Genomic DNA, 27,960 nt, shown 5'->3' on the forward strand with positions numbered 1-27,960 from the left:
TCACTCAATCCACATTTATATGACGGTGAACTTGTCCTTTAAGGCAGTGCATAGATATGGGGAGAAAAGTGAACATTTGAGATTTTGACCTTGACTTTTGACCACTGACCTTGAGCATGTGCACTCAAACATTGATAGACACAACTTCGTCCACTCATACATACATATGCAAAGTTTCATTACAGCACCTCAAATGGTTAAGTTACACTGTCCACAAAAATTGTTGCAGATAATACTTTCACTTTTGTGGTGTGCCAAATTCAGGCAGATTTGGGTGGGAGCAAAATATGCATACTAGATTCCATTGCTGCAGGGTTGTCATTCAATTTTAGAATTTGATTAGTGGGAAACAAAGATGCCACACTTGACTTTAACTACAAACACTGGAAGTGAAACATTCTATGAATGACATGACTGCATCATCACCTGAAGAAACAGATAACAAATCCACATCATCTTTGAAGTCCCTCGATGGTACCTCCTCACTGGCAGACCCTCACTTCTCTAGCAAGAATGTCTTGTACAGCCTCTCCTCGTCACTGTTCGCAAAGGCAGGCACAAAGTTGACCTGGATGACCTCTGAGAAGCCTTCCTCCTTCTTGGGCGGGACAAAGTTCTTCTTGAAAGAGTGGAAGACCATGTCATTGATGGGGGCGTGGTTTTTCCCTGAAGGTGTCAGCTGCCTGAACTACAGATTGAAAGCACAGAGGATGAAAAAAGAAGAAGACATATCCCATATTTATCTTCAGTGCAAGTCAAATGCAGCATCAGTTTATTGGGATGCCTCTACCTTTTCTCACTGTCACTACATTCTATCACCAGTATTGCCAGCCCTTTTAATCAAGATAAAGTTTGTTGACCTTGACCACTGTACTTGAGGACTGACCTTAAGTCCTCTTTGACCTTAAGTCCTCTTTGCACAAAGAGAATACCGCCCCCTTAATATCTATCCATCATGCTAAATTACATTTTCATTTCATATTTCCTATGTGAAGTAACCACCACCAGAATATATTATTTTAGCTTATTTCAGCATTACTTTACCTGAATTGGTATCAAAATGCAGTACCGAATAATTTTACACTTGGAATAATAAGTAGGTATAAAAGAGATACATGTACCATTAAAAGAATTGATGTACCCAGACAACTGATCAGAATTAATGTTTTGGAGTGCTCTTAAAAAATGTGTATCATGTAGATAATCTTTTTTTTTTTTGGAGTACATGTATTGCAAACAACAACAACAACACAACAGGTCACCTTACTACAATGTAGTTTATTGAAATTTATGCATTTCTTTACTCTCAGGGCCTTGTAACAATCAATTCCCTCAACCTGTACATAATCAATGCATTTTAGCACTTGCAAGTACTTTGCATGCATGTCAGGGGAAGTCTGTTGTAATACAGGTATGCATAAAACCTGACTGCATGAATAAACTGGTCTACGAGCAGATAAGGGGGGGGGGAGGGGACTGGTCACAAATATTATTCTGGATTTTGAACAAAGGTTCATTTTTCAGTCTGCACAAATAACACCACAAATAATTACTCTAGCCACCAGCACTGTTGAAAATTTCTATTGCTCTGAGTAATGGCCAACAAGAAATGACAGTCATATTTTTGCCATAAAGTCAATCGTTTAAGATGTCGTACCAAAATGGCAATAAACCATCTTCCCTGCACATCCTGCACCAGTGATATTGACCTAAAGGATTAATAAAATAGGTGAGGGTTACCTTCTCATTGTGTCTGGCCTGGTCAAAAGAAGTGCTGAAAGTAAAACATCTGCACTGCACTTTGGCCTTTTGTGCACACTCAACATATCTGTTTGGGAAAAAAAAAGAAACCCACACAAATATACCAGAAGACATAGTCACATAGATTTACAACTTTAACAACATCTTATCATTATCATCATTATCACTGTACAAAATAATAACAAATAATTGCAAATATTTTTAAAAAAAAGTGAGAATGGGAATGAAGAGGAGATACTTAGCTGAATAGATATTGGTTAAAGCTCACAGAAGATATGGAAAGCACATATGATTGCATTCCCAGTTTAAGAAGAAAATAAGACTGGCAGATATTAGCTGTTCAATATCTGTTTCATATACAAAAAGACATTCCACCTTCATATATTCAATCTATTAAAACATGGTGCATGTCAACTCTTTCACTAACACTGAGAACATGTCTCTCTGTGTAGTGTATGTGAAACATATGGAATTGTGGTCTCAAGAGAATTAAAATGTCAGCAATAAGAGCTCCTTTCATTGCTGGGGTAACATTTCTAAAGGACATCTTACAGATTATACAATACAATAACACGATTGAGCAAATCATAGCATTGCATGTGTATATCATGCTTGCGAGTTCTGGTTTATTTTGAATACACAATCATTGCATTTTTTTTTTTTTTTTGGGGGGGGGGGGGGGCATGTTCATTAACCTACTGCAATCTCTCCTATTGTTCTGTATGACACATGTTTCATGCATTCAGTCAAACAATGGAATCCAAAGAATGTGTTTTACAGTTTTACTCACAATGATCAACAATGTCTGTTCTCACCTTTTCCTTGACTCAGGATCTGCATTAGTATTGTCCACCACCACACTCTGTCCCTTGTTCAGAGCTGACGTGCAGGCTGAAACACATTTCTGCCATGTTCCCATGGTGTCCTTGAAAAACAAAACAAAACAAAAAATGAGTGAAGATGCCACATAACAACAACAACCAACTTTGTAAAATACCTTCAATAAAAACAACAATCTGGAATGTCAATACATCTATCTATTATGACATGGGTTTGCTTGAACAGCAATTTCTCAAGATTTGATGGTAGAATTGTCATCACTTTCATTATCAAAACAAAAGTAGTAATAGTAGTAAAAGTAGTAGTAGAAGTAGTAGTAGTTAAAGTAGTAGCAGTAGCGGTAGTATAGTAGAAGTAATAATAATTACAATATATTTCATTTTTGTTCTAATGATAATCATGATCATAATCATCATAAGTTACTATCATTTCTTTAAGATTGATACAGTGCTATCCTAAAAGCTCACCCTGTTCACATGAAAGTATTTGTGCTTCAGGAGATGGTTCTTCACAAAGGTGCTCTTTCCAGCTGCAGTATAAAAACAAAACAAAACAAAACAAACACATAATCATTGCAGAGTATCATTGAAAACATGAACAAGTTTTCATTCTGATGATTACTACTCTAGCTTGAATATGGAACCACTGCTTCCACCAGCCATCCATACTGAGTGGCTTCAAAAACAAACCAAATATACATAGTTATAGACCCTCTTCCCAGTGGCCATTTGTGTTGAACAGCTAGCAGCCAAAGATTTTATGATCTTATAGATTTCATATCCCACAGCTAATATCTTAACCTTGCAAAAAGCTTTTCTGTATAACAGATTTTTGAGTGCTTTCATACAGAACATACCAAGAGGGGATAAATATTTAAAAAAATAAAAAATAAAAATCACACAATGATGTAATCATGACGATGCAATTTTCTCATTTTATTGCATCAGAGAGAGAGAAAAAAAAATATATATATATGTTTTATCGGCTACAAATTTGCATACCAAAGTATGACAAATGTGTCGCATTTATCCATGTGCTATACTTGTCTAATAAAAATGATGCAAATGTATGTGCACACTCAGGAGACGCCAGCCTGTCAAAAGTGACTACCTACTGTAATAATTTTTGTCATTTCCAGGCTGTGGATAATAAGTCCACTGTATATTAGTCCTATTTGTTTGACCCAGACATTAATTAAGCTAAAAAAAGTAGGCTAATCAAGGAGCTTGCCACCCAACCAGACATACAGACACTGAGTTTCTCTTGGACGAGGAGAGAAATTCAAGCATTTTTGGAGTATATATAAAATACAAAGTTGTATCATTTTCATAAGTTTATACTTCATCACCTGGGAGACACAGTATCAATGTTAATAATAAGAAATAAAACAAATACACAACAGACTTACATCCATTAAATACTTACAGGCAGGAAAGCCCACTAGCAATATGACCTGCAAGAAGAGTAGAATGGCAAAAATTCATTTTAGTAGTCACATCCTCACGAGGACACACAATTAAAGAAAGATGGCAAGTCAATGAGCCAGGAGGGAAGACAAATACAATACTGGATTAGAAATGTCACTATGGCAACTGGTATGCCTCTGCCATATCACATCATTCTCCCATAGGTCTGTTGTACATTTGGACAGTGTTAGACGACAGTTTCACATGATTGGTAAAAATAAAAATATGAAATGACGCGTCTGAAACCCCAAATGTGTTTAATGTCTATGATACGTTCCTTCAATCAGATATCATTTGAATGGATAAAGTGTTCAGATAGCAAGTATATGGATTTTTGAGCATTTTCACTTGGCCTTTGACCCCCATCGCCCACATCCTCCTTGAGTGTGTGCACCCAGAAGTTGACTGCAAAAATTTGTCCACTCATACACAAATATTTTAAAGGACTAGTTAATCTTCATATCCATGTGGATTGAGTGAATGTAGCAATGTCAGTGAAACACATCAGTAAAAATTTGAGGAAAATTGGACAATCCGTTTAAAAGTTACAAATTTTGTACTTTTCAGAAGAAGGGAAATTTTGTAGAATTCTCCACATTTTCTTTGCATCGATCCAAACATGATATTTCAAACTGTAGTATTTTTCTCATCCAGCGATGGTGGTACTGAAACTTCAAAAATTCATAACTTTTGAAAGGATTGTCTGATTTTCCTCAAACTTTCACAGATGTGTTCTCCTAATATTGCTTCATTCATTGAATTCACATGTGGGCCTATATGAAAGTAAACTTGTCCTGTAAGTTTCATATGATTACCTCAAAAGGTTAAGTTGCGCTGTCCAAAAAATTGTTTGAGGACAGACAGGGAACCTGAAAACATAATGCGTCAAGTGACACTTCGTGGCAGGGGCAAAGCAAACAAACAAACTCTAACTGTAAATTCAATGAATTTAGTAGCTACAACATACTGAAATCTGTGTGAAAATTGATTAAGGATACTTGAGATAGTCTCAAATATGTCAAAACTTTAATAACAACATTTCAAGATTTCACTACTGTCATGAGAAAAGAGCTTTTTGAGGCACTCTAACATTTTCAGTCAAATTTATAGGTTTGCAGAACTTCCTGTATTCTCACAGTGCCTTTCAAATTTTTGGTGTCGGTTTTGTAAGTCAGATCATCTTTACTGTATGATGTACCAAACAAAATGAAAGTTCAGACCCAATTTATGCATACCTGGTACTATCTCTAAAAAACATATGAAAGCTTAATTGAAATATTAAAAAAAATCTCTATTTGAAACATTAGGAATATGACATCTTCATATTTTAGTGCTTAAAAATATCTCTAGTACCATAAATGTATACTTCTATACTTGAGACTACATCAGAAATATATTCATTTCCTCTTTTGCACAAAAGGCCAGTTCAACTCCCAGAACAGGAATCGAAAGGATGCCATTGGGAAGTCAGGCAGTTTATATTCTAATCCATCTTCTCTGAATAAAATGCCCTTAATGCAAAATGGGAAGGGGGGGGGGGCGCTTAACAACTAGCAGTTCCTGATTCACAGCCATGAGCTAAATGAGAAGATAGTGCAAGGAAAATTCATGACATATGCTAGGCCTATTTATTTCAAGTCAATGAAGTGACACTTTCCTAAATACAGTGCTTTATGTTACAAACTGGGCAAAGTATCACTAACATCTGTTAGACGGCAGTAAACGAATAAAAGCCAACGCATGACTGAGAAATCACTGATCCATATAATACTGCAGCAAAATGACAAGCTGATGCATGGGAAATACACACTACATGTCCGCATCTTTCTCTCCTACAATCAATCATCAATTGAAAAAAAAAACTGGATAAGGGCATTACCCTTTTTTGAAAAGGAGCAGTACAAAAGAATGGAATTGAACGGTTTGCACAAAAGGAAAGCTCATGAATGCAGTCATGTAGAATGCTCCCACAGACACAAAGGAGTGCACACAGCATTGCAAAGTCAAAGTGGATTACTTCCCAGCAAACCAAAATGGCTGGATGTACTGTTGTCCAGGTTTTAGGGGCGCTTATTACTTTATCATGTTGTGGGGGCCACTGGGAACAAGCACCGCCTCCATCTCCTCTCACATGTTCCATCTCTGGCTTGGATCCTTCACTGCAAGCACACTGTTCTCACCTCAACCTCTCCACGGTCCCTCAGAATCTTCCCCACAACCTCAACAAGCTTGACTTATCATACAACAGCATTGCGACTATCACAGATGCTTCGTTTACAGCAAACAGCAGGATCCAAATCCTGCTCTTGCAGTGGAATACACTGAATCAAATAGAGGGCAAATCATTTGAGTCACTCCAAGACCTGCAAGTGCTTGATTTGAGTGCCAACAACATCAGTCGACTTCCGGATGCTCTTTTTCACAACAATATCCATCTCACAATCCTTGATCTATCAAACAACAGACTGACTGAGATCCCAAATAACGCTCTTGGGTCCATTAGAGCCTTGAAAAACATCTTCCTCAGCCGCAACCGGATCACAAACATCAGTTTCAGTCAGTTCTCTTCCTGTGAACACCTTTCACAGATTGACGTCACCTCCAACGAGATCACGCATCTTTGGCAGGACAGTTTTGCCAATCTTGGAGACTGCTCCATCGACAACCTCATCCTGGCCTACAACAATCTCTCCAAACTTCCCCAAGAGCTCTTCTCCCATTTTCGCCATCTGCAATATCTCAATCTGAACAACACGAACCTCCTCACGTTTGACGTGAGAACTTTCATGGGGAATTATACCATCAAGCAAATGTGGATCAACAACGCAAACATTGACACATTACTCCCCCTTACACACAACAGCCAAAATCTAGACCTTCCTCATGTCACCGGCATTAGTCTCAGGCTAAACAAACTGTCTCAAGTACAGAGCAATGCATTTTGGGGCTTTAATAACCTGCGCTACTTGGACCTTGAGCGCAACAGGTTAAAGTCAATCACTAACACCTCATTTTGCGGATTGAATTCACTTGTTTACTTGGATCTTGCAAGGAATAAACTTTCACACTTGCCTCTTCATGCGTTCGCCTGTGCAAAGAATCTAGAAACTCTCTTGCTGTCAAAAAATGGCATTGCCACTTTGGACCCCCTTGTATTTCATGGCATTCCCTCTCTACAAACACTGGATCTTTTCTCAAACAACATAGACAACATTGCAGGACCATGGGATCTGAGTTCCTTGCACACACTAAACATGGAAACCAACAGGTTGCTGTCTTTGAATGAACACACCTTTGCAGGAATGCCCCGTTTGCGTAAAGTTGTCTTGCAAGGAAACCTGATCAATACCATTGCTGAAGATACATTTACAAGGCTCACTTCTCTGGAATCTATCAATCTGTCTTATCAAGTGTACTTTTCTCTGAATGGTGCCTTCGCAAGACTGAGAAACCTTAATTACTTAAACTTGGAGAAAACACGGGTTCTCCTTCCCTCACTGCATCAGTTCACAAACGCAAGCTCTGTGAGAACACTTATCATGTCAAATACCAAGTTGAGTATCCAGGACTTGGTAAGAGTGCATCAAAATTTGAGTGTCTTCTCTGGGTTGATATCACTAACATCCCTCAGTCTATGGGGAAACAACTTGAAATATCTGGAAAGGTTTCCTTGGGTGTTCCAACCATTACAAAAACTTGAAATACTTGACTTAAGCCAATGCCAAATCACCACTTTGACACCAGGCATTTTCACTCATTTATCATCCCTACGACGACTAGTGCTGTACTCAAACAGGATCCAGACGATTTACCCTCACTCTTTTAAACGACTGGGAATCCTACAGGAACTACTTCTGCAGGATAATGTGCTCACTCTGTTCGACAAAAATTTATTTACTGACACGCCAAATCTCACACATCTGTACCTTCACACTAATCATCTCACTACGATTTTGGCAGACACATATATGGCTCCGACTCTTGTGCGCCTTGATATCTCCAAGAATCCTTTCACCTGCGACTGCAGCCTGGTGTGGTTCCGAAACTGGCTCTACACAACAAATGTTGATACCTCCCCTAGTAATGAAACCCTGTGTTCACAGACTTCCTTCAAACAACTTGTGAACCTTCCCATTGAAGCATTCCATCCAGACAACTTTTGTGGAATCAATGCACCACTCATCTCTGGACTCATATTTGGTGGAGCAATAGTTACCCTGTTAGGAGTTTTGATTTACAGGAAACGCTGGTGGCTGAACTACAAGATCTTCATGCTGAAACTTTTTGTCTTGGGTTACAAGCAACAAGAAGAAAACCTAGAGATGGATGACTATGAGTATCAGCTCAACATCATGTGCCATGATGATGATGATGACTGGGTTCATGATGTCATCAGACCTGCACTGGAAGAGAGGATGCCCCATCTCCAACGGGTTGCCTACGGCGACGAAGCTCTCAGGGCTACAATGTACTACATTGACGCTGTCCACCATGTCATTGAGAACAGCTACAAGACTGTTCTCTTGATTAGCAACCACTGTGCTGATGATGCCTGGTTCATCACCAAGGTCAGAGTGGCTCTGGAGCATGTGAATGAAACAGGACTTGACAAAGTCATCCTGGTATTTCTGGAGGACATACCAGACGAGCGGCTGCCATACCTGGTAAGACTCTTTCTGTGCAGAGATAGGCCTAACTTGATCTGGACTGAGGATCACGATGGCCAGAACTTGTTCTGGGCCTACTTTGAGAAGTGCATGCGGACAAATCCACAGATCAATCATACTCTTCCAATCTAACTGGGACCAAAGAATCAAAATGTTTAGGCCTCTTGCTACTGCATAGTTGCAACAATTATTCTGATTTGAACAGTACAACAAAGGAATCTTTTCTGATAATTAAAGGCAAAGTTTCCTAGCAGCTCTCAATCTCATCAACTCCATGGGGGGATTTCATTAAGTGTTTTGTTAATGACATTTACTGTTGTTAATTTTTTTTTCATGTTCATATTGGTTTTTGCATTCACCATAAAGGGTGATGTTTGTTACAAATGTAAAAAAAAAAAATGGGTAAACGATGCAATGCATGATTACATGCAAATAGTACTCTTGACTGCTACTGTACTCAAAACATAAACTGATGCGATCACTAGCGTTAAACTTGCTGAACCATGTGATTGTCATTCTATCTTCCCTTTATTGGACTTGTTCTTTTAACGACTGGCCCCGACAATGTTTTCTTTTTTCTTTTAATGGTCCTGCCAGACCAGTAGATTTGGCCACTCCTGAAAAGTCACTTGCCAGAGTCATTTTTACAAGTCTAGACCATCAGACCAGTGCCAGTATGCAGCATTATTATCATTGTTATGACTTTGTAATTTTTTCAGATTGTAATATGATCTTGGTGGTTGTTAGAGTCGTTTGTGTATTTACATTTTTGTCTTTAAGTGACTTAGTTACGTATATTCACTTGTATGAATATGTGTATATAATGCAGACACATCCATCGATATATTTTCTCAACTTCTCAAAAGTGAGTGTACTGACTTCATTTCCTACAAAACCATGTTCAGTACCATGTAGTTGATTCCTTACATAGTTTTCTGCGTATATATATATATATATATATATATATACATTGTATGTGACCCGCTACAACAAAAGGATCCGATAGTCGAGGGAAGACAATTTTCTGAAAATGGCATGACATAATTGCCTTCTCTTCTACTTTAATTTCATATAAAGCTCAACTCATAAAAGTACTCGGTTGCGGAGATGTCGATGATTTTATTAGCGCACATCAAGTGGTTGAGGAAATTAGAGTTTCGAGAAAAACGCCTTCAAAGTTTTCCTTCCGACGCTATCATGACCAAGGGGAGGTGAGACAGTTTTCACCATTGACAATAGAAAGCATGCTCCTAGCGACATCTGCGATGTTCATTCAAGCTTAGCGCCAGTGGTCTACGCATGACCAATCAGTAATCAGGATGCCACACACTGACCAATAAGATCACTCCCTCGTTGCTAGGGGTGGAGTCTAGCTGCGGTGCTCAATCCAAATCTTCTGACACGCTTCTGTTACATTGAAAGTTGGAAAATCGTGGCCCAGAAAAATGCTGAATTCTTGCCTTTTCTTTGATCATTCAGCTTCGAAATTTTGGCAGATGATAGACAAAACACAAGACTACAAAATTTTGCCAAAAACAGAAATCCGGTTGTTTTGACCAATTTTAATGATGTGACTTCAAACTTGATTTTCTCGGCTCAGCCGTTAGCGACTTTAGGATTCTTTTGTTGTAGCGGGTCACAGATATATATTGGGGTTTTTTTCACTTTCACCAAATGATGATAGTCTGTGTTTGATCGACTGTTTAGTTCCTTGTATTTTTTTTTAGTATCCATTTGATGTTATATGTAATGTAATTTGTTGTTTATCTGTTGTCAAGATGTGTCCATGATGAATGTGTAACAAAATTAATTTTCCATACTATATTTTTATACATAATTTCGACAAAAAGAAATGAAACAAATGACATGAATAGCAGGCAACAATAAAATATCCTTTAAAGGTTATGGTTTCTTTATGTAACCAAGTACACATAACTCCACTATTTTCTTCCACACCAATATGGTGTCCGAAAGACAAGCTGTACTTAGATAGTGTTGAAGAGTAGTTGTAAAATTCCATAGACTACCACACAGGGAATTGAATAACATCACGACCTACAAATTCTGGCAAGGGAAAAAAAAAAAGAAAAGAAGAAAAATACTTATAATGAATTATACAAGTGCATTTCTTGGGAAAATCATTTGAATCCAAATCAAATCAGGAAGAAATTCAATCCATCTTTCATATGAAAAGCAAACAAGTTCCAAAGCATTGATTGACATTTTTGAATACAAGTCAAATATTCAGTGAAAGGGATAAAAGTTTTGACTGATTCCTGAAATAGGGACTTCTGGCAGTAAGCCTTTTGATCTGTCTTTCCTGAATATAATGCCCTTGATGAGGTAATACTTTCATTTGATTTCTGCAATTTTTCACCCCGCATACATGAAGAAATATGCCAGTACATATACAGTAGTATTTGGTGAATTGAAGTGTGACATACCTCTGAAATATTACATTCCTATTATACTTTCAAACTATTAACATTTAAACATTCCTACCATAATTTAAAACAAACCATTCGCTACAGTAATTTTCCAGTTGTTTGTTTTCAAGTGTGTGATATGTCCTTATTGTGTATGTTACATATATATATCTGATATTGCTCAACCTATAGATTTGTGTAATTACAATATTTTCTCACTCATTTTTACCATACAAGTAAAAGCTTTCTTATGTATGTTGTCACCTCTCAATATTTCTCTTGGTTTTTTTTCTTGTTTTTTCTTTGTACTTTTTTTTTCAGAGTGTTAAGATTTTATGTTTAGGCTTATGTTAAGAAGATAAAAAAGACTTTGGGATTTAGTTTATTGTGAAGATATGATTTTATACAAGATTTGATGTTACATGATTTGGTATTGTTAATGGATTAATATTATTTTTTAAATGAGAAAGTGGAGCTTTTGGAAAAGAAATTAATAAGGCAGGGCTCGACACTAACGGTGGCCCGGGGCCACCAAAAATGCGCGTCGGGCCACCAAAAAGTTGGATAATTGCCTTTACTTTTGTAGATGGACAGCGGTAACAATCGGCTCTGTAAGATGCTAAAATAAATGTCAGATGTTTGCTTTTTATTTTGGAAATGAATAACGGTAATATTCGACTCCGTATGATACTAAAATAAGTGTCGGATGTTTGATTTTGCGTTCGGAAATGAATAAGGATAACATTCGGCTCCAGAAGATGCTGAAATAAATGTGGAATGTTAGCTCTGACGTTCGGAAATGAATACTAATAACATTCAACTCCGTACGATGAGAAAATAAATGCCGGATGTTTGCTTTTACGTTGGAAAGTAAATAACAACAACATTCAGCTCCAGAAGAGGCTAAAGTAAGTGTCGAATGATCCCTTTGACGTTCGGAAATGAATAAACATGATATTCAACTCCATATAGATAGTAAAATAGATACCGGATGTTCACGTTCAGGTGAATGATATGAATAATGTCTCATGTTTGCTTTTATGTTCGAATGTATATAGCAACAACATTCAGCTCTGGAAGATGCTAAAATAGATGTCGGATATTAATTTTTCTCTGACGTTCGGAAATGAACAACAATAATATTCAACTCCATATAGATAGTAAAATAAATACCGGATGTTCACGTTCAGGTTTGAAGTAAATAGCAATAACAGATCAGCTGCGGAAGATGCTAAAATAAACGTCGAATGATCCCTTGCCCTTTGACGTTCGGAAATGAATAACAATGATATTCAACCCCGAGTGATGATTACATAAATGTTGGATGTTTGCTTTTACTTTCGAAAGTAAATAGCAATAACATTCGGCTAAGGAAGATGCTAAAATAAATGTCAGATGATTGCTTTTACGTTCGGAAGTAAATAGCAGTAATATTCTGCTCCTTACGATGCTAAAATGAATGTCGGATATTTGCTATTACATTTCGAAATGAATAACAGTAACTTTCAGCTGCGTTTGATGGTAAAATATTTAATGTCTGATGTCTGCCTTGACGTTCAAAAATGAAAAACAGTAAAATTCGGTTCCGTACAATGCTAAATTGTCAGATAATTCATTTCACTTTCGGAAGTGGACAGCAGTAACATTCGGCTACGTACGATAATAAAACAAATGTTGGATATTTGCTTTTTTTATTTTAAAATGAATAACGGTAATATTCTGCTCCGTACGATGCTAAAATGAATAACAGATTATTGCTTTTACATTTGGAAATGATTAACGGTATCAATCGGCTCAGTTAGATGCTAAAATAAATTGGGGATGTTTGCTTTCACTTTTAGAAATGAATAAGGATAACATTCAGCTCCGTAAGATGCTAAAATGAATGTCAGTTCTTTGATTTTACATTTGAAAAAAAAAAAAAAATTAATAGTAACATTCGGCTCCGTACGGTGTTAAAATACTAGTAAATGTTGGATGATTGCTTTTACAATCAGAAATGAATAACGGTAACTTTCAGCTCTTTATAATGACAAAACAGATGTCGGATGTTCACAAATGTCTGCAAATGCTCCAACTCTGTCGTTTCAAACGTAAGTTTTGACCACCTAAATAGGCATCAACTTTTATAATAATCTATAAGCCTATTTGCTAAATCTTAGAACTCAGAATAACGGTAAGATGATTGAATTCTCTCTTCATTTATTTTAGGCATGGGTACATGTATCACTTCAGTAATACTTAATATTTCATTTTCTATGTTCAGTAGGACCAATTTAGTATTTCTTATGTTTTTCTTGATTCTTTTTTTTCGGGCCACCAAAAAATAAAAATTAATGATTTTGGTGGCCCGATCGGGCCACCAAAAATAAAAGTTAGTGTCGAGCCCTGAATAAGGTGTTAAATGAATTAATGGGTAATGGAGTAAGGAGAAAGGTACAATTGTATAAGAAAGGAATGAGATGTGTTTAAGAATAAGGAGGGGAAGGTAGAGAGAAGAGAGGGAGGAGACAGAGGAAAAAGAGAATGACTTAGTACGAGGGAAAGAGAAAAAAACAAGAATGAGACAAAATGGTATCATTAATATAGAAATGTGTTTTAGAATCAAATACTGCATATTCTAATTTGTTTGTATATAATTTTTTTTTCAATTTGTTCGTGACTTTGTAATTGTTGTGTGTCTTTTATTATCTTTTATTATATAAGATGTATTAACATGTTATTCTGTATTGCCCCTTTTCTTTGCCTTGTGTCTCCTGCTAAACCCAGGAGGCAACCTAGGAGTTTCATGTCACATTGTTTATTTATAATGATAAAGAATGTTGAACAGCAACTGTCTGAAGGTTTGAATTCATCTGTACATAGTATTTGTACTTTTATATGCAATTTAGCCCCTGGGCTATGAGGCATAATACAGAGAAATATACTTTTTATGAATTAACAAGAGACCCGCAGGTCTAGCACTCACCTGAGTATCGCAAGTTCACATTTCACACAGTCACTAATCTTAATTATTCACAGCTCTACCAAAATATGACCAGGTATTCTCAAGTAAAAGATGAAAATGTACAATAAGGGCCCATTTTTTTTTTAATTCCTAAATTCTAAGGGATTGAGGACCCCCCTGGGCCCCCGGGTAGGGATATAGTGCCCATTTAAACAAATTGAGATCCTAACCCCCTCGGGATGCTACCTGCCAAGTTTGGTGAAAATCCATCGTGAGGTTTTCAAGAAGAAGATGATTGTGCAATTTAGGCCCCTATTTGGTCCTCCCCACCCCTCCCCCTACCCCCAAGAGAGGCACCCCTGGATCTGCTATGAACAAACTTGAAATTACAGTAATTAATGTACTAACTCATAGTATTATCTTAGCTCTATCATTTCTGATTCTATAGAAGATTCCTTAATTCTGGGAGGTTTGGGTCCCTTGGGGCCGTCCAGGTGGGACTCGGTGCCCATTTGAAAAAAATTGAGATCCTATGCCCCTAGGGATACTACCTGCCAGTTTGGTGAAAATCGGTTACGGGATTCTCAAGAAGAAACTGAAAAGGTACAATTTAGGCCCCATTAGGACCCCTCCCCACTACCCTCGCTGGGTCCCAAGGGGGGCACCCCTGATTCCGTCATGAACAAACTTGAAACTACAGTCATCAATGTACTAACTCATAGTATTATCTTAGCTCTATCACTTCTGGTTCTAGAGAAGAAGATCTTTAAAGATTCCTTAATTTTCGGGGGTTTGGGCCCCCTGGGGGTCCCCTGGGTGGGGCATGGTGCCTATTTTAACAAATTGAAATCCTAACCCCCTAGGGATACTATCTGCCAAGTTTGGCGAAAACCGGTGATGGGGTTCTGAAGAAGAAGATGAAAATGTACAATTTAGGCCCCATTAGGACCCCTCCCCACCCCCTCCCCTGGGTCCCAAGGGGGGCACCCCTGATTCCGCCATGAACAAACTTGAAATTACAGTCCTCAATGTAGTAACTCATAGCATTAACTTAGCTCTATCACTTCTGGTTCTAGAGAAGAAGATTTTTAAAGATTCCTTAATTTGGGGGGGGGGGGCAAACTGAGATCCTAACCCCCTAGGGATGCTACCTGCCAAGTTTGGTGAAAATTGGTCTAGGGGTTTTCAAGAAGAAGATGAAAATGTAAAAAGTATACGCACGACAGACGACGCACGACGCACAATGGACGCCGGACAAAGAACGATCGCAATAGCTAATAAAAACTAACAACATATTTTCAACGACTTTTGGGACAGGAAGAGATAACCAGCAAAATTTTGAAAAATTACTTAGATAAATGTCAAGTTTTCATATGCATTTTACTGGTAGTTTGTGTTGATTGTGCTCAGTGTTCACTACAGCAACCAATATGTACGATTTAGAATACTCCTTATTTCTTGAGCCAATTAGGAAGTTTGTTTCTTTTTATGCTGGGTTTAGTCAGAATATGCATTCATTTGACTGTTTTGAACATTACTTGGTTAAGTTTTGAAGATAATACAATATCTGTCATATCAAGGCATGGACCCTGACTGAAAGTTACAGCAGTATATATCACAAATACAAACTTTTATGTTTCTCTAGGACTGTTCTGGATAAACCTCCACAGGAGTTAATCTTTAAATAGAAAATTTGAGAATGAAGTTAAGCATTTAAAGGGGGGAATTGCTAATCTAAAAAATTAAATAAATAAAGAAATAAGTGAAATTTCAACCCTTTTACTTGACCTTTGAGGCCCAAAACTTTCCCAAGAGAATCTTTATCTGGTAATACATGTATAAAGTTTAAAGAAAATACCTCCAGGCATTGCATAGGAAAGGGGGAAATAACAAAAGTTTAAGAATTTGAACTTGACCTTTGGCCTTGAGCATGTGCAACCAAGAGTTGATAGGCACAACTAATACATACACATGCCAAGTTTCATTTGGATACCTCAAATGCTGTCCATAAAATTGATTATGGGCGGGCGGATGGACAACCCAAAAACACACTGCCTCTGGTGACACTTCATGGCGGAGGCATAAAAATAAATAAAGACAACCACATTTACTGAAAAACAAGAAAAATTGAAAAGAGACACATATATGGAATATTTGGCCTGATTTGAACATTTAGTGTATACCAGTAATAATATTTTCCTATGATGTTAAATATGTCTGAAATTCTCAAATCATGAGAGAGAAGGTACAGACCTGGAGCCCGTTTCATAAAACTTGTCATCAGTGACAAGTTGTCATAGATGTAACAAGCTACTGAAATCCTTGCATCTGATTGGCTAATAGAAAATTTGTCATAGAAATGTGGCAGTTGTTCATGATAACAAGTTTAATGAAACAGGCCCCGGGTCTCACTACACTAGGCTAAACAGTAAGTAATGAGTTTCGTTTCTTCCAAATATCTATAGATAGACTGAAATGGAGAAACTCTTCCGAGGGATTTGCAGCAGAACAGTGATTTGAATACAGGTGAAATTTCGCTGAAATAATTGGAAGCATTTATGGAAATATGTATCTTGCAATGAAACTCGTCTGGTATATGTGTACATCAACTTTCAGTACAAAATGAAAAATCAAACAATGTTTCCATTCCACAATTTTTCATGAAGCAGCATGTCACTGCATAAGATGCAGCAATGTGAATATCATGACAGAAGACTGAAAGAGACATATTACAAATCAAATAGAACAACTTCAGACACAAAACTATTACAGGTAAATACAGTTACAACAAACTTCTTGCTACCGGCAATTCTCTTTTGTTATATCAAAGTTTTCTTAGAGCCAAAAAGCAACATTTATAAAGATATGTAGGCAATAATTTCGAGCCCTAAATTTTTACTTCCCTCTGATGAAATTTTCATGATACTGTAAAATGAGAAATGTTTGCGTGCATTTTAATTTCGAGAATCTCGCGTGAGCCAAGACCGCAGAATTAAAATGCACATGAAAGTTCTCATCTAAACTACACGCATTGAATGTTAGAGGCAACAAAGAAAAAAACAAGAAAAAAAATTTCATGCCGCAAAAATATTGTATTTTACACTACAGTAACTGTGTTCGTTATGACAGGATTGCATTATTATTCCACGTCATTCTACTCTCAAAACCATCACGGTTATGAAATTCATCAGTAATCTAATCCAATGTAATCAGTTCAAATGAAAGATCGTACCACCCTGACAGGAAAGAAAAATGGGACATTACCACAAGTCATCTTTGCATTACCTCTTGAACTGCTGCTGGCAGTACTGTGTTGGGTGGAGAGAGCAGCGGCGTGCTTGTTGAGACTGTTCTCTGTTTATGGTACAATTCAAGCAACAAAATAAAATACAGTCACTCACAATTTACCAACAGTTTTCTATCTAGGTAATGATATGATTTAAGCTACATATTTTATGCTCTACATGCCACACAGAAATGCATTTTTATCTTATACAGGTTTCAGGGCTACCGACGGCTACCCATCAAAATCAGGGAGAAAGTGTAGTGCTACATGCATCTTAACAGGCAAAAGCAATTTCCTGAATCAGGAAGGCATTCACATTCTCCTGGCAGGTCATGGCCAAATACTGTATACGCCGAATATTTTGCATGGTTTTTATTTTTGGCGAATTCTGTGAGTTGGTTGCTATTCGCAAATTCAAAAACACGACAAAATGTTAACTCTGAACCCGACATGAAAGTGCATTCAACATTCTGCCTTTAGTCCTGGATTCCACAATCACAAATCTAACCACTCGCAAAACTGTAGTGAAGTTCCGATTCTTAACAAATTAGACTCGCTAAATATATGGCATATACAGTATCAAAATTTTCAAGGCATCTCCACCAGAATCAAGGAGACTTGGCCACACTGATGTTTGACTCCTTCCCCGAATAATTCATGCATATCATCAAGAAAGTCAAGAATGCACTGCTAGAAAATAGTGGTATGTTCCAAAATGATCTGTCCCTCTTATGAGGTATCCCACAGTAGAATAAAGATACTGGCCATGATATCTTCATATCTTGCCTAAAGCTTATTTCTTTGTCTCCTGTTATATATGCATGTAAGTAGTGAGCTCAGGTACACTACTTAAGCTGCGGCTATGCAATGAGTGACAACAACACAGTTCATATTGGCTTTACAGAGTGATAACACATTACTTACGTGGAAACTGTATTATGCTTGCCTTCAACTTGCACAATTCTTTTTTTTTAAACCGATGGTAATGCTGCAGTGTGTCCTTACAGCCGGATTGATCACACAGAAAAACCCCCCAAACACAACCAAAGGATAATATCTCAGAGACTCCAACTCTCCCGTTTTCGACGGGAGATCTCCCACCGAAAAACAATTTTTTGCAAAATCTCCCATTCTCCCGCTGGAGATTTGATTTCTCCCGCCCTGGCTCTGTGTCTCCCGGTGGAAAGGATTTCTTACTTATTGCTATCGTATGTTGAAAAAATAAGCTTTAGATAGCACCAGAGAACATCTAGAACCCTAGGAACTTCGCGCTTCGCACACATCAACTTGGAGTCTCCCGTTTGCTAGGGGTTTCGGGCGGGAGAATCTCCAGATCAGAAGGTGCTTGGGGTTGGAGTCTCTGATTTCTATGTCTCTTTGTTTTAATTACAACCTGAGATTCTTTGCAAATGTTTAAATAGACGTACTGGATCAAATGCAGGCATGTTAAACTTGGCTGGCTTCTGACCCATGAAGAATTCCTCTGGCGTCTTGAAAGGCAGACCAACATTGAGAGCAAACTGGGAGAAGAGAAAACATTGATCAATATGAAATGTTATGACAAGGTTATATACGGTCCAGATAACAAGAAAGATCACTTCAATCACTTTTCATATATACATAGAAAGAGCATGAATAATCACTTCATACCTGCTGACTTCAAATGTCTAATGACATAAGCCATTAAGTCAGTCAATCGATGCCGTGCCAAGTTCACATATTTAATTCAAATGCATAGACCTGCCCAATCGTCATATGCCAAAGTACTTTGTAAGCTTCACAAGTAATTCAGTTCGTAACACAAATAGCTTGCGCTGAGTGGTGATTGAATAATGGTGTTATATATAAAATGGAGATAATGTTCCCGTCAAGAGAATCACCTCCCAAAATGAAAAACTCCACAATCCTAAAAGGCAAAAGGCAGCCAAATTATTTTTGGAACCCACTTACCAGGCGGTCACTGCATGAGAAATCCTTTTTCTTCTTTGGGGCCCAGTCTGCGGGTCTGCCTGCAGCATCTAGAAAAACATAGACATTAATAACAATAAAGTACACAAAACAAAACAAAACAAAAAAATGAAGACCTCAGTTTGACGTAAAGCAGGGAATTTAGAATTTGATTGTGAGCCATGTCTCACATCTTTTTCACTGGAAACTTCCAAAAATTTCGATGATGTTGTGACAAAGGTTTATAGTGCATAAACACATAATCCATGAAGTTTGACAGCGTGAATTCATGGTCCACATTCTTTCCATTTAATCTCCCTGTCATCTGCAATCATGTTGATACATGGTACATGAAATTTATGAAATTTCCTCTCACCTCCAACATACATGCTGGCCTTCATATCAATCGTGATCCCGTCATTTCCTTTGGATTTGAGGTAGTTCCACATCCCCATGGCTGGCTTCCGATACATACCACCAGACGTAGCAGCAAAGGCCTAGGTGGGCAAAAAGCATTTATACTTTCCAAGCAAACATGTATGAATGATGTCAGGACATTGCTTCTTAAGATAGTGAAGTAATAATAATAATAATAATAATACATACAATTTGTTCAGGGCACTTCACATCAAAGCAAAAAGACTGAAAATACTTACCATAAAAAAAGAAGACGAAAAAGAAGACATGAAAGTCTGTCTTCAAAACGCACTGTCAAACAAATAAGATTTTAAGTATACATTTTTATCCTGTGCTGTGGGTAACACTACTTTTCATACTTGTAAATATTGGTAAGATAATATGGTAATGTCCAAGAGAGAAAAAAAAAAACATGCCGGTCATATTTGTAGGTTTTACAGATTGTCAATTACACAAGTGCTTAAACTGGTGGGTTATCTTACTTATTTGTAAGGTTCCATGAATTCCAGATTAATGTAAACTGACATGACTACTCAGAAACGCTGACAGACATCTTTAAGCGAATAACAGCTTCATTAAATATTGAAGAAGTTAAATTTCCATAACAATCTCTTCTGCAAAGTGCTGTACAAATTAAACAAACACAACACATTTGTACACAGAGCACCATTTCTTCACGGCTCAGCGGTATGGGAGTACGGTGTTATTGTAGTAAAATGAGATATGCCATCAACATGAAATCTTTGATGACATAAGATGTGCCATTATGAATTGTCATGTATATACAGATATGAACAGATAAATACACAAAGAATGCAATTACACACTTCATAAAATTCCTGAGACCCATTTCATAAAAAGTCTTTATGATAGCAACTCTTGCTAGAATGGCAATTGTCATGGTAACGACAAGAATCCAGCTTCCTGATTGGCTGTTGCTATTGGAGGTTGCCATTCAAGCAAGAGTTACTATCCTAACATCTTTTATGAAATGGGGCTCTGGAGTCACATTTACCTCCACCATGTCATTGTTGTTCATACATCACTGATGTGTGACATGTTTGTGTGATCTTGTGTGAACATTGATATTTTATTGCCAGTTCTTACAAAAATTATCAACCTTTCTCTGACAAGTGGACACTTTCACAGGAATTGGAAGTTGGCTATAGTTAGGCCATTATTGAAAAAGTCCGGTGCAGATTTACAGTTTTCAAATTGTAGACCTGTTAGTAATTTGCAATATGTGTCCAAACTGGTTGAAGCAGCAGTAGCAGGTCAAATTCAGCAACATCTTGTAACCAATGATTTACTACCACCGATGCAGTCAGCATATAGACAAAACCACAGCACAGAAACAGCCCTATTAAAGGTGAAGAATGATTTGCTGTTAGCAATGAATAAGCAACAGGTGGTATTTTTAGTTCTACTGGACACGAGTGCAGCTTTTGATTTAATTAGACACGACATTCTTGTGAATATTCTCCAAACACATTTTGGAATAACTGACAGAGCATTGTCATGGTTTGAGTCCTATTTGAATGATAGGAGACAGAGGGTTCAGGTCGATTCCAGTATGTCCAAGGAGTTTGATGTACCCTGGGGTGTGCCCCAAGGCTCCTGCCTGGGTCCCCTTCTTTTTACTTTGTATGCTAGTAGGTTGTTCCATGAAATCTAACACAAATTCCCAGAAGTAATGTGTCATACCTATGCGGATGATACACAGCTGTACATATCTTTTTCACCTACTGCAGCAGATGAGAATTATACTGTGTCCATTATAGAGCGATGTACACCCTGTATTGTGCATCTTCACAAATGGTTATTATCCAACAATCTTCTACTCAATGATAAGAAAACCGAATTTGTAATATGTGGCACTCAACTGCAAGTTTCAAAATTACGCACTGAAAGCCTGAAAGTGATTGATGTTGATATTTATCCTGTTGATTCTGCACGGAATCTGGGAGTGTGGTTTGATTCACGCCTAGCTTTTGACAGACATATCTCTGAAGTATGTAAAAATTCATTTTATCATTTGTTTAATATTGCACATATTCAGAAGCATTTGACACGGGAAAGTACTGAAAAAATCATCCATGCGTTTGTCACAAGCAGATTGGATTATTGGAACAGTTTATTTTATGGCTTACCTTATAATCAATTAGGTAAACTACAAAGGGTGCAAAATGCATGTGCTAGATTAGTTTGTAATTCTCCTTGTTTTTCTCATTGTCGTCCATTACTACGAGCATTACATTGGTTGCCTGTAAAGCAGAGAATTATATTTAAAACTCTGCTAATTGCATATAGAGCCATTCATGGTACAGCACCAGTGTACATACAGGAACTTGTAGAGTTAAAATATCACTTCAAACATTTTATCATCTCCGGAGTTCACGGGATCAAACATTATTGAAATATCCATCGGGGAAATCAAAAGTTACTCTTGGTGACAGGGCATTTTTGTACGCTGCACCAAAATTATGGAATAATCTCCCTTTGTTTGTAAGACAAGCAGTCACAATTAATGAGTTTAAGGCCAGGTTAAAAAGTCATCTCTTGAAGTAGTGTATTTTCTGTTTGAATTTCTTGTATGCATGTCATTTTGTAATGCGCAGTAGAGTATATTATTATAGTAGCTGCGCAATATAAATGTCCTTTTATTATTATTATTATTATCTACAAAGCTAATGAGTCTTCTTGAGACTCTTACATATTAAAGGGTGTGTACAGTTCTGGTCGAGGTGAGGATTTAGCTTTTAATGTTTTGCGAGATATTCAGAAACCACTCTATGAGATGTCAAAGAGCATGCAATTCTAAGGGGTATCAAAGTTTATTTGATGAAAATCGGTTTTGAAATGGCTGAGATATCCAAAAACAAGGTGAAACAAAGAGATCCTAATAAAAGGCGTGGCCTGTCGCCTTTTATTATTATCACTTTTTTGGATATCTCAGCCATTTGAAAACCAATTTTCATCAAATAAATGTTGAATCCTTCTTAAAATTACATGCTCTTTCATATTTCATAAGAGGTTTCTCATTATCTCACTTAGGAATGTTCAAAACATGAATCCCCACCTCAACCAGTACTGTACAGTCCCTTTAAAATCAAGACATTGGTTCAGTTGTACCTGAAGGGGTACCCCCATCTTCCTCTGCACGTTGCCCAGTTTCCTCTTGAACTCCTTCACTGTCATTTTGCCGCGGCTGATCCCAAGCTGGTTGGTGAAAATCACAATCTGCCAACATCCAAGCATAGAGGGCAGCATAATAAGAAAGATCTCATTGACAACAGCTTTGTTGAGGTTTCATTCAAACCAGCCTGTCAAGACTCCACAAGTCAGTCAATTCTAATATGAATATCCTTCCTTCTGAATATTGAGACAGTTGTCCAGCATTACGTTGGCAGATAATGTGCAATTAGGAGGCAAGAGAAAAAGGTGTCAACTTTATGTTTGATAAGACAGCTGGCATAACCCACTACTTTCTGTCAAATATTCCTCCCAGTTTTTTTAGTAGTAGGTGGATGGATGAACAGTATTTATGAGTGATAAAGAGCAAGTGCATGAAACAGTTTAGGACTAAATGACCAAAAGGACATACAAGGTTGTAAATTTCACCGAGTCTGCAATAAAACACAAGAAAGAAAAGTTTAGAGTGAGGGAAGGATAGAGATGAAATAATAATATGCAACAATACATTCAATAGCAGACTTTTTCCACACTACGGACCACCATAACCTTTGGCCTAATAATACTCCAGCAGGTGATGCTCAAGAGTAAAGAAGGAATTCAAAGAGAATGAAAAGTGTCTGATTCCTTTTGGAAATATTCCTCCATCTCAGACTTTTCCACAGGGGAAACAATGAATGAAGAAGTACAAAAGAAATGGATAACAGCAATAGAGAAACACTGGTCACGGTGTTAAGTTCATAAAGACTGCTTGTGGAAAGGGAAAAAAAAAACTATGCAATAGTGAAACAAAATGGAAACTTTAAACAAAAACCATCATCAACAAGAAACTGAGCCTGGCCCCGTAAAAGAAGGGACATTTGTTATTTCTCTGGGCGGAAGGTACAAAGTAATGTATCATGGTTTGGTAGCAATTTTTACCTTGTAGCCTTCACTATGTAGCTTCTTTAGTCTGCCAGGGACTTCTGGGTAGATTATTCTGCAACAGCAAAAAACAAAGATTCCTGACATTCAACTACATGTATGTGCATGAAAAATGAATTCTAAATTGCCAAATATCATTTGAAACAAATGATAAATTGCACAATTCCTGCAACTATAAATTTCTCATAGGAATGCACACTAAAGCAAATATCATGATTAGATGAACATACAAGTGTCCTCTTTGCAGGTATTAACTTTAAGGCACAATAAAATAATAAATGGATCTTTGGTATCATCACTCATTGATAGAGTGATATACATACTTCTACCACTGAATACTAATCATAAGAGACCCAGGGGTCTTGCGCTCACCCGAGTATTGCAAGTTCACCTCCCAAGCATTCTTGCAGACTCTTATGTCAGAAAATTGCAATTTATGTTTGGCATACCGTGCAGATATTTCATGGAAGCAATTGTCATGGAACCCCTAGCAACATCAAGTGCATGCAAACTGATTTCAGAGTATTGTAACCTATTTGGCAAGAACAGATGCACAAGCTAGCTTGGAGAAAATATCCACAAATTTGAGTACATCGGGACACGGCCCTTTCTCTTCCACAACAAACTTACCGCCAGTCATCAGCGTTTTGTGGGAAGACCTTTCCTGAAGCAGTTGTTATGAGTGTGCCATCCATGTCAAACCCCACAATCTGCAGGAGGGATTCATGAATCGGAAGATCAGAAGTCGACAAAAATGGGCTGCTTGAACACAAACAAGAGATATCCATTCAATCTTTAGTTTAAACAGTAGATGTATACTGAAATGAGTAATGATCGAGGGATTACGTAACACGCATGTTCATCAAGATTGGTCTTCTACATTGCAACTCCATGACAAAGATCACATTCTTCTCATTTCAATGCCATTCAGTCCAATCCAAAGATAGGGTGGAGCACGAAAAAGTGATAAATATCCAACCTGCTGGTGGCATCTACAATGTAACTGCTGAAATTCATCTTTATTAGTTGATTAATTTCTGATATTTACCACATTAGGATTAATCTATATATCATCAAAACATTTCATCTTTGTAATCTTTTATATCTCTGCACCTTTCTCTTTGGTGACCAATCATTCAACATACATTTTATAGAATCTGTCTCTCTCCGATACTTCTTTCATATTCTTCCTACATCAAGAACCTGAAATGCACACAGGTGTACTGATGTTTACAGTGATACATTTTTCACTCAAAAGAGTTCCTACTGACCTTTGACCCCGCCTTCACCCCAACACTCTTAAACACAAGCAGTTTGCCCTCTTCCTTCCACTCCTCCACGGTGGAAGGTTTGCCTGACCCGGCAGCAGGTGCAGCCTTTGCCGAGGCACTCCCATCTCCACTCCCAGATTCCCCTGCCTCACGATGCTCTCTGTGATGCCGACTGGCTGATCCCTCCTTTCTTGCTTGCTTCTCTGTGGCTTCCTTGGCTTTACGCTGGAGAGCAGCCAGTTTCTGATCGATCTCGTCCACTGGATTTCCGTTCTCATCATCTTCTCTCTCTGTCTTGCTCTTCTTTTGCGCAGGCTGGAAATTCCCTGCCCGTGAATTGGCCTTACGCTCAGCCTTACTGTCATCATTATCATCATCCTCATCATCATCTCTGTCGTCATCCAGTGTTCTCTTCTTGGATGAATGCGAGTCTTTTGCCACTTTTGTTACTGGAGATTCTGACTTTTGAACGGTCAGGTCATTTGACTTCTTCACAGATCCTCTATCATTTCCTGCTGATGGCTGATTTGAGGAAAAGCGGATGGCGTACTCATATTTACCAACCAATAGCTGCAATTTCTCTCCATTGGCTAGTTTAACACCAGACTCTTTCTGAAGTTCATTGCCCTGGCACCATGCAGGATTTGGACCAAGCTGGAAAAAATACAATAATACACTATTCAGCACACATTTGCTCAAAACACACAGGTACACAAATAAAAACTTCAAACATATCATACTGACATCATAAAAACATTAGTGTGTAGTACAATAACCCATTCATACCATTTAAGTCTAACTGTGAGTTTCCACACTAATTCAAGTTATCAAAACTTTACACTAAAAATTCTGATTATCAGTTATCATTCCATCACAACATCAGCATGCTTGGGCATCATCCTAACACTGCATACCTAGACGTAATCATTCATTAATATCAAATTTCAAGAAATGTGCTCCTTTTGTTACAGCCCAGGTCAAAATGTCAACCTGCTGGTTCTTTTGTGTTACCAATAGAAACAACAGCTCTGCATGTAAACAACATTATCGTCCAGAATTTTCATGCACCCATCCATTAATTGAAATCAACTGCCTCCCCGACAAATAAATAAAACAAGAGCCCTCAGTGTCTGTGCAAAGTCACATGACAAAATAACTGGATAGCTTTATGACAGCCAGTAGAAATATGCAAGGCCTGTGACTTCTTTGTTGTTTTTTGTTTTAATCTCCTTGCTGTCTGCAAGTGCAATGGGTAAAGAGTTTTGTCATTACACGTACCTGCTTTAAATGGACAGTCTCCGACATATAGTCTGCGGTTGCTTCCACTGAAATGGAATAAAAGGATTCATGAAATCTTGCAAAACATGAATGTGAGGCAAGTCTTGAAAATGACATTGAATAGCAATAACAATGATTGCTGATGCTATAAAGCAGTTCTACTGCCTTGAAATCTGATATATTGACATTTCAGACATCTATGACAGGCCAAACTTGCTATGTGCTATAAAGATGAAGCATTAAATGTACTATCCCTTAAAATTGCTCTGAATATCTGTTGACAGTGTACATGTAAGTTGGTATCAGAATAGCACATGTCAGTTTCACTTGTTGGCACTGATTTTTAATTGAGTTTCCTGTCTTTTTTTTCAACCATTAAGCCAAAAAACATCTCCAGCTTCCCTTTGACATGAAAACCTCTTTTCAGGCAAGTACTGAAGTTTAATGTTGCATTGTCACCATGACATTGGTGCTACAACACAGCAAGTCAATGTGGAAATCATAGAATTAGCAGTTTTTCACTCTCCCAGCTGAGTACCATATGAATTGTGCATGTCCTACATTTTATTTGCACAAATTGATTTCATTGTTTCACTTACAAGAACACAAGCAGTCAGTCCAATGGTTTGATAATTATATAAAAAAGAAAGAATCAGATGTAAACAATGTGTGTATAGACCATATATAGGCCTATTGCAATATGGAAAATGTACTGTATTTCTAAAGACATGCATAAGGTGCAGTACTGCGATTCAAAAATTCATTTCACAAGCTACATGTACCCTTGCTGTACAATGCTCACAAAAGTGCAATATTTCTTTCTGCCAATTCCATGTCATTCAAAATGCACACAAAATTGGCACATCAGGAAATATCCCATGTTAATTAGCAGATTAACTACCATGAGCTGTCATTTTTCAGCTACGGATAAATAAGTTTTTGTTCATCATACAGTAAGAACTTGCCACATTCTACCCTAATGAGGACTCTAATCTTGTCCTTAATAATGTTTCCTCCTTACGATGATTCCTTGACAGTTTCTTGTCCACAATCCCGGTGAGAGGGCTCCGGCCCAGGATGAGGGGCCTGCCATCGGGGAGGTCAATGGCCTGAGGGGCGTCAAACTCTCCCCCACCAGAGACCGGCTCCAGCTTACACAGCTTGGGCATAGCGTTCCTGAGATATCAGCAAAGTGGTAGCGGGGACACAGCAGACGATATGGACAGAGAAAAAAACGAACGATAAAGAGGATGGAAGAAACAGAGAGAGAGAGAGAGAGATAGACAGAGCAAGACAGACAGGAAGAAAAGAAATCAATTCAAAGACTGAATTCCTATATCGATGAATACATCATCACATAGAATTTATAAAAATCAAAACTGCAGTGTAATGAGTTCTTCTGGTCGGGTTTGACCACATTATCTTGAATCTCCGCAGACTTTCATTACCACAATGACTAATTTGATTAACGTTACATAGACCAACTGAATCTAGAGGAACCACCAAAGGCTTTAAAACATTGATCAGTCATACCAGAT

General features: G+C 37.7%; 1 protein-coding gene across 1 annotated transcript; it reads right to left on the reverse strand.

Annotated features, from left to right (window-relative positions):
• Window positions 1-476: 476 nt before the first annotated feature.
• LOC139742291 (bifunctional polynucleotide phosphatase/kinase-like) lies at window positions 477-27,591 on the reverse strand. Its single transcript, XM_071652871.1, has 15 exons — window positions 27,444-27,591; window positions 26,423-26,469; window positions 25,145-25,798; window positions 24,504-24,583; window positions 23,871-23,928; window positions 22,890-22,997; window positions 19,717-19,837; window positions 19,344-19,411; window positions 18,821-18,913; window positions 17,393-17,461; window positions 4,027-4,054; window positions 3,069-3,130; window positions 2,577-2,686; window positions 1,741-1,828; window positions 477-688 (listed from the first exon to the last, which is right to left on the reverse strand). The coding sequence occupies exons 1-15, from the start codon at window positions 27,589-27,591 to the stop codon at window positions 497-499; spliced, it is 1,926 nt and encodes a 641-aa protein (XP_071508972.1). The 3' UTR covers window positions 477-496.
• Between the last annotated feature and the right edge of the window lie 369 nt (window positions 27,592-27,960).

The sequence above is a fragment of the Diadema antillarum genome, unplaced genomic scaffold, assembly GCF_040938485.1.
Source record: "Diadema antillarum isolate AM-2024a unplaced genomic scaffold, OU_Dant_1.0 seq00000994_RagTag, whole genome shotgun sequence".
In the NCBI taxonomy this organism is placed as follows: domain Eukaryota; kingdom Metazoa; phylum Echinodermata; class Echinoidea; order Diadematoida; family Diadematidae; genus Diadema; species Diadema antillarum.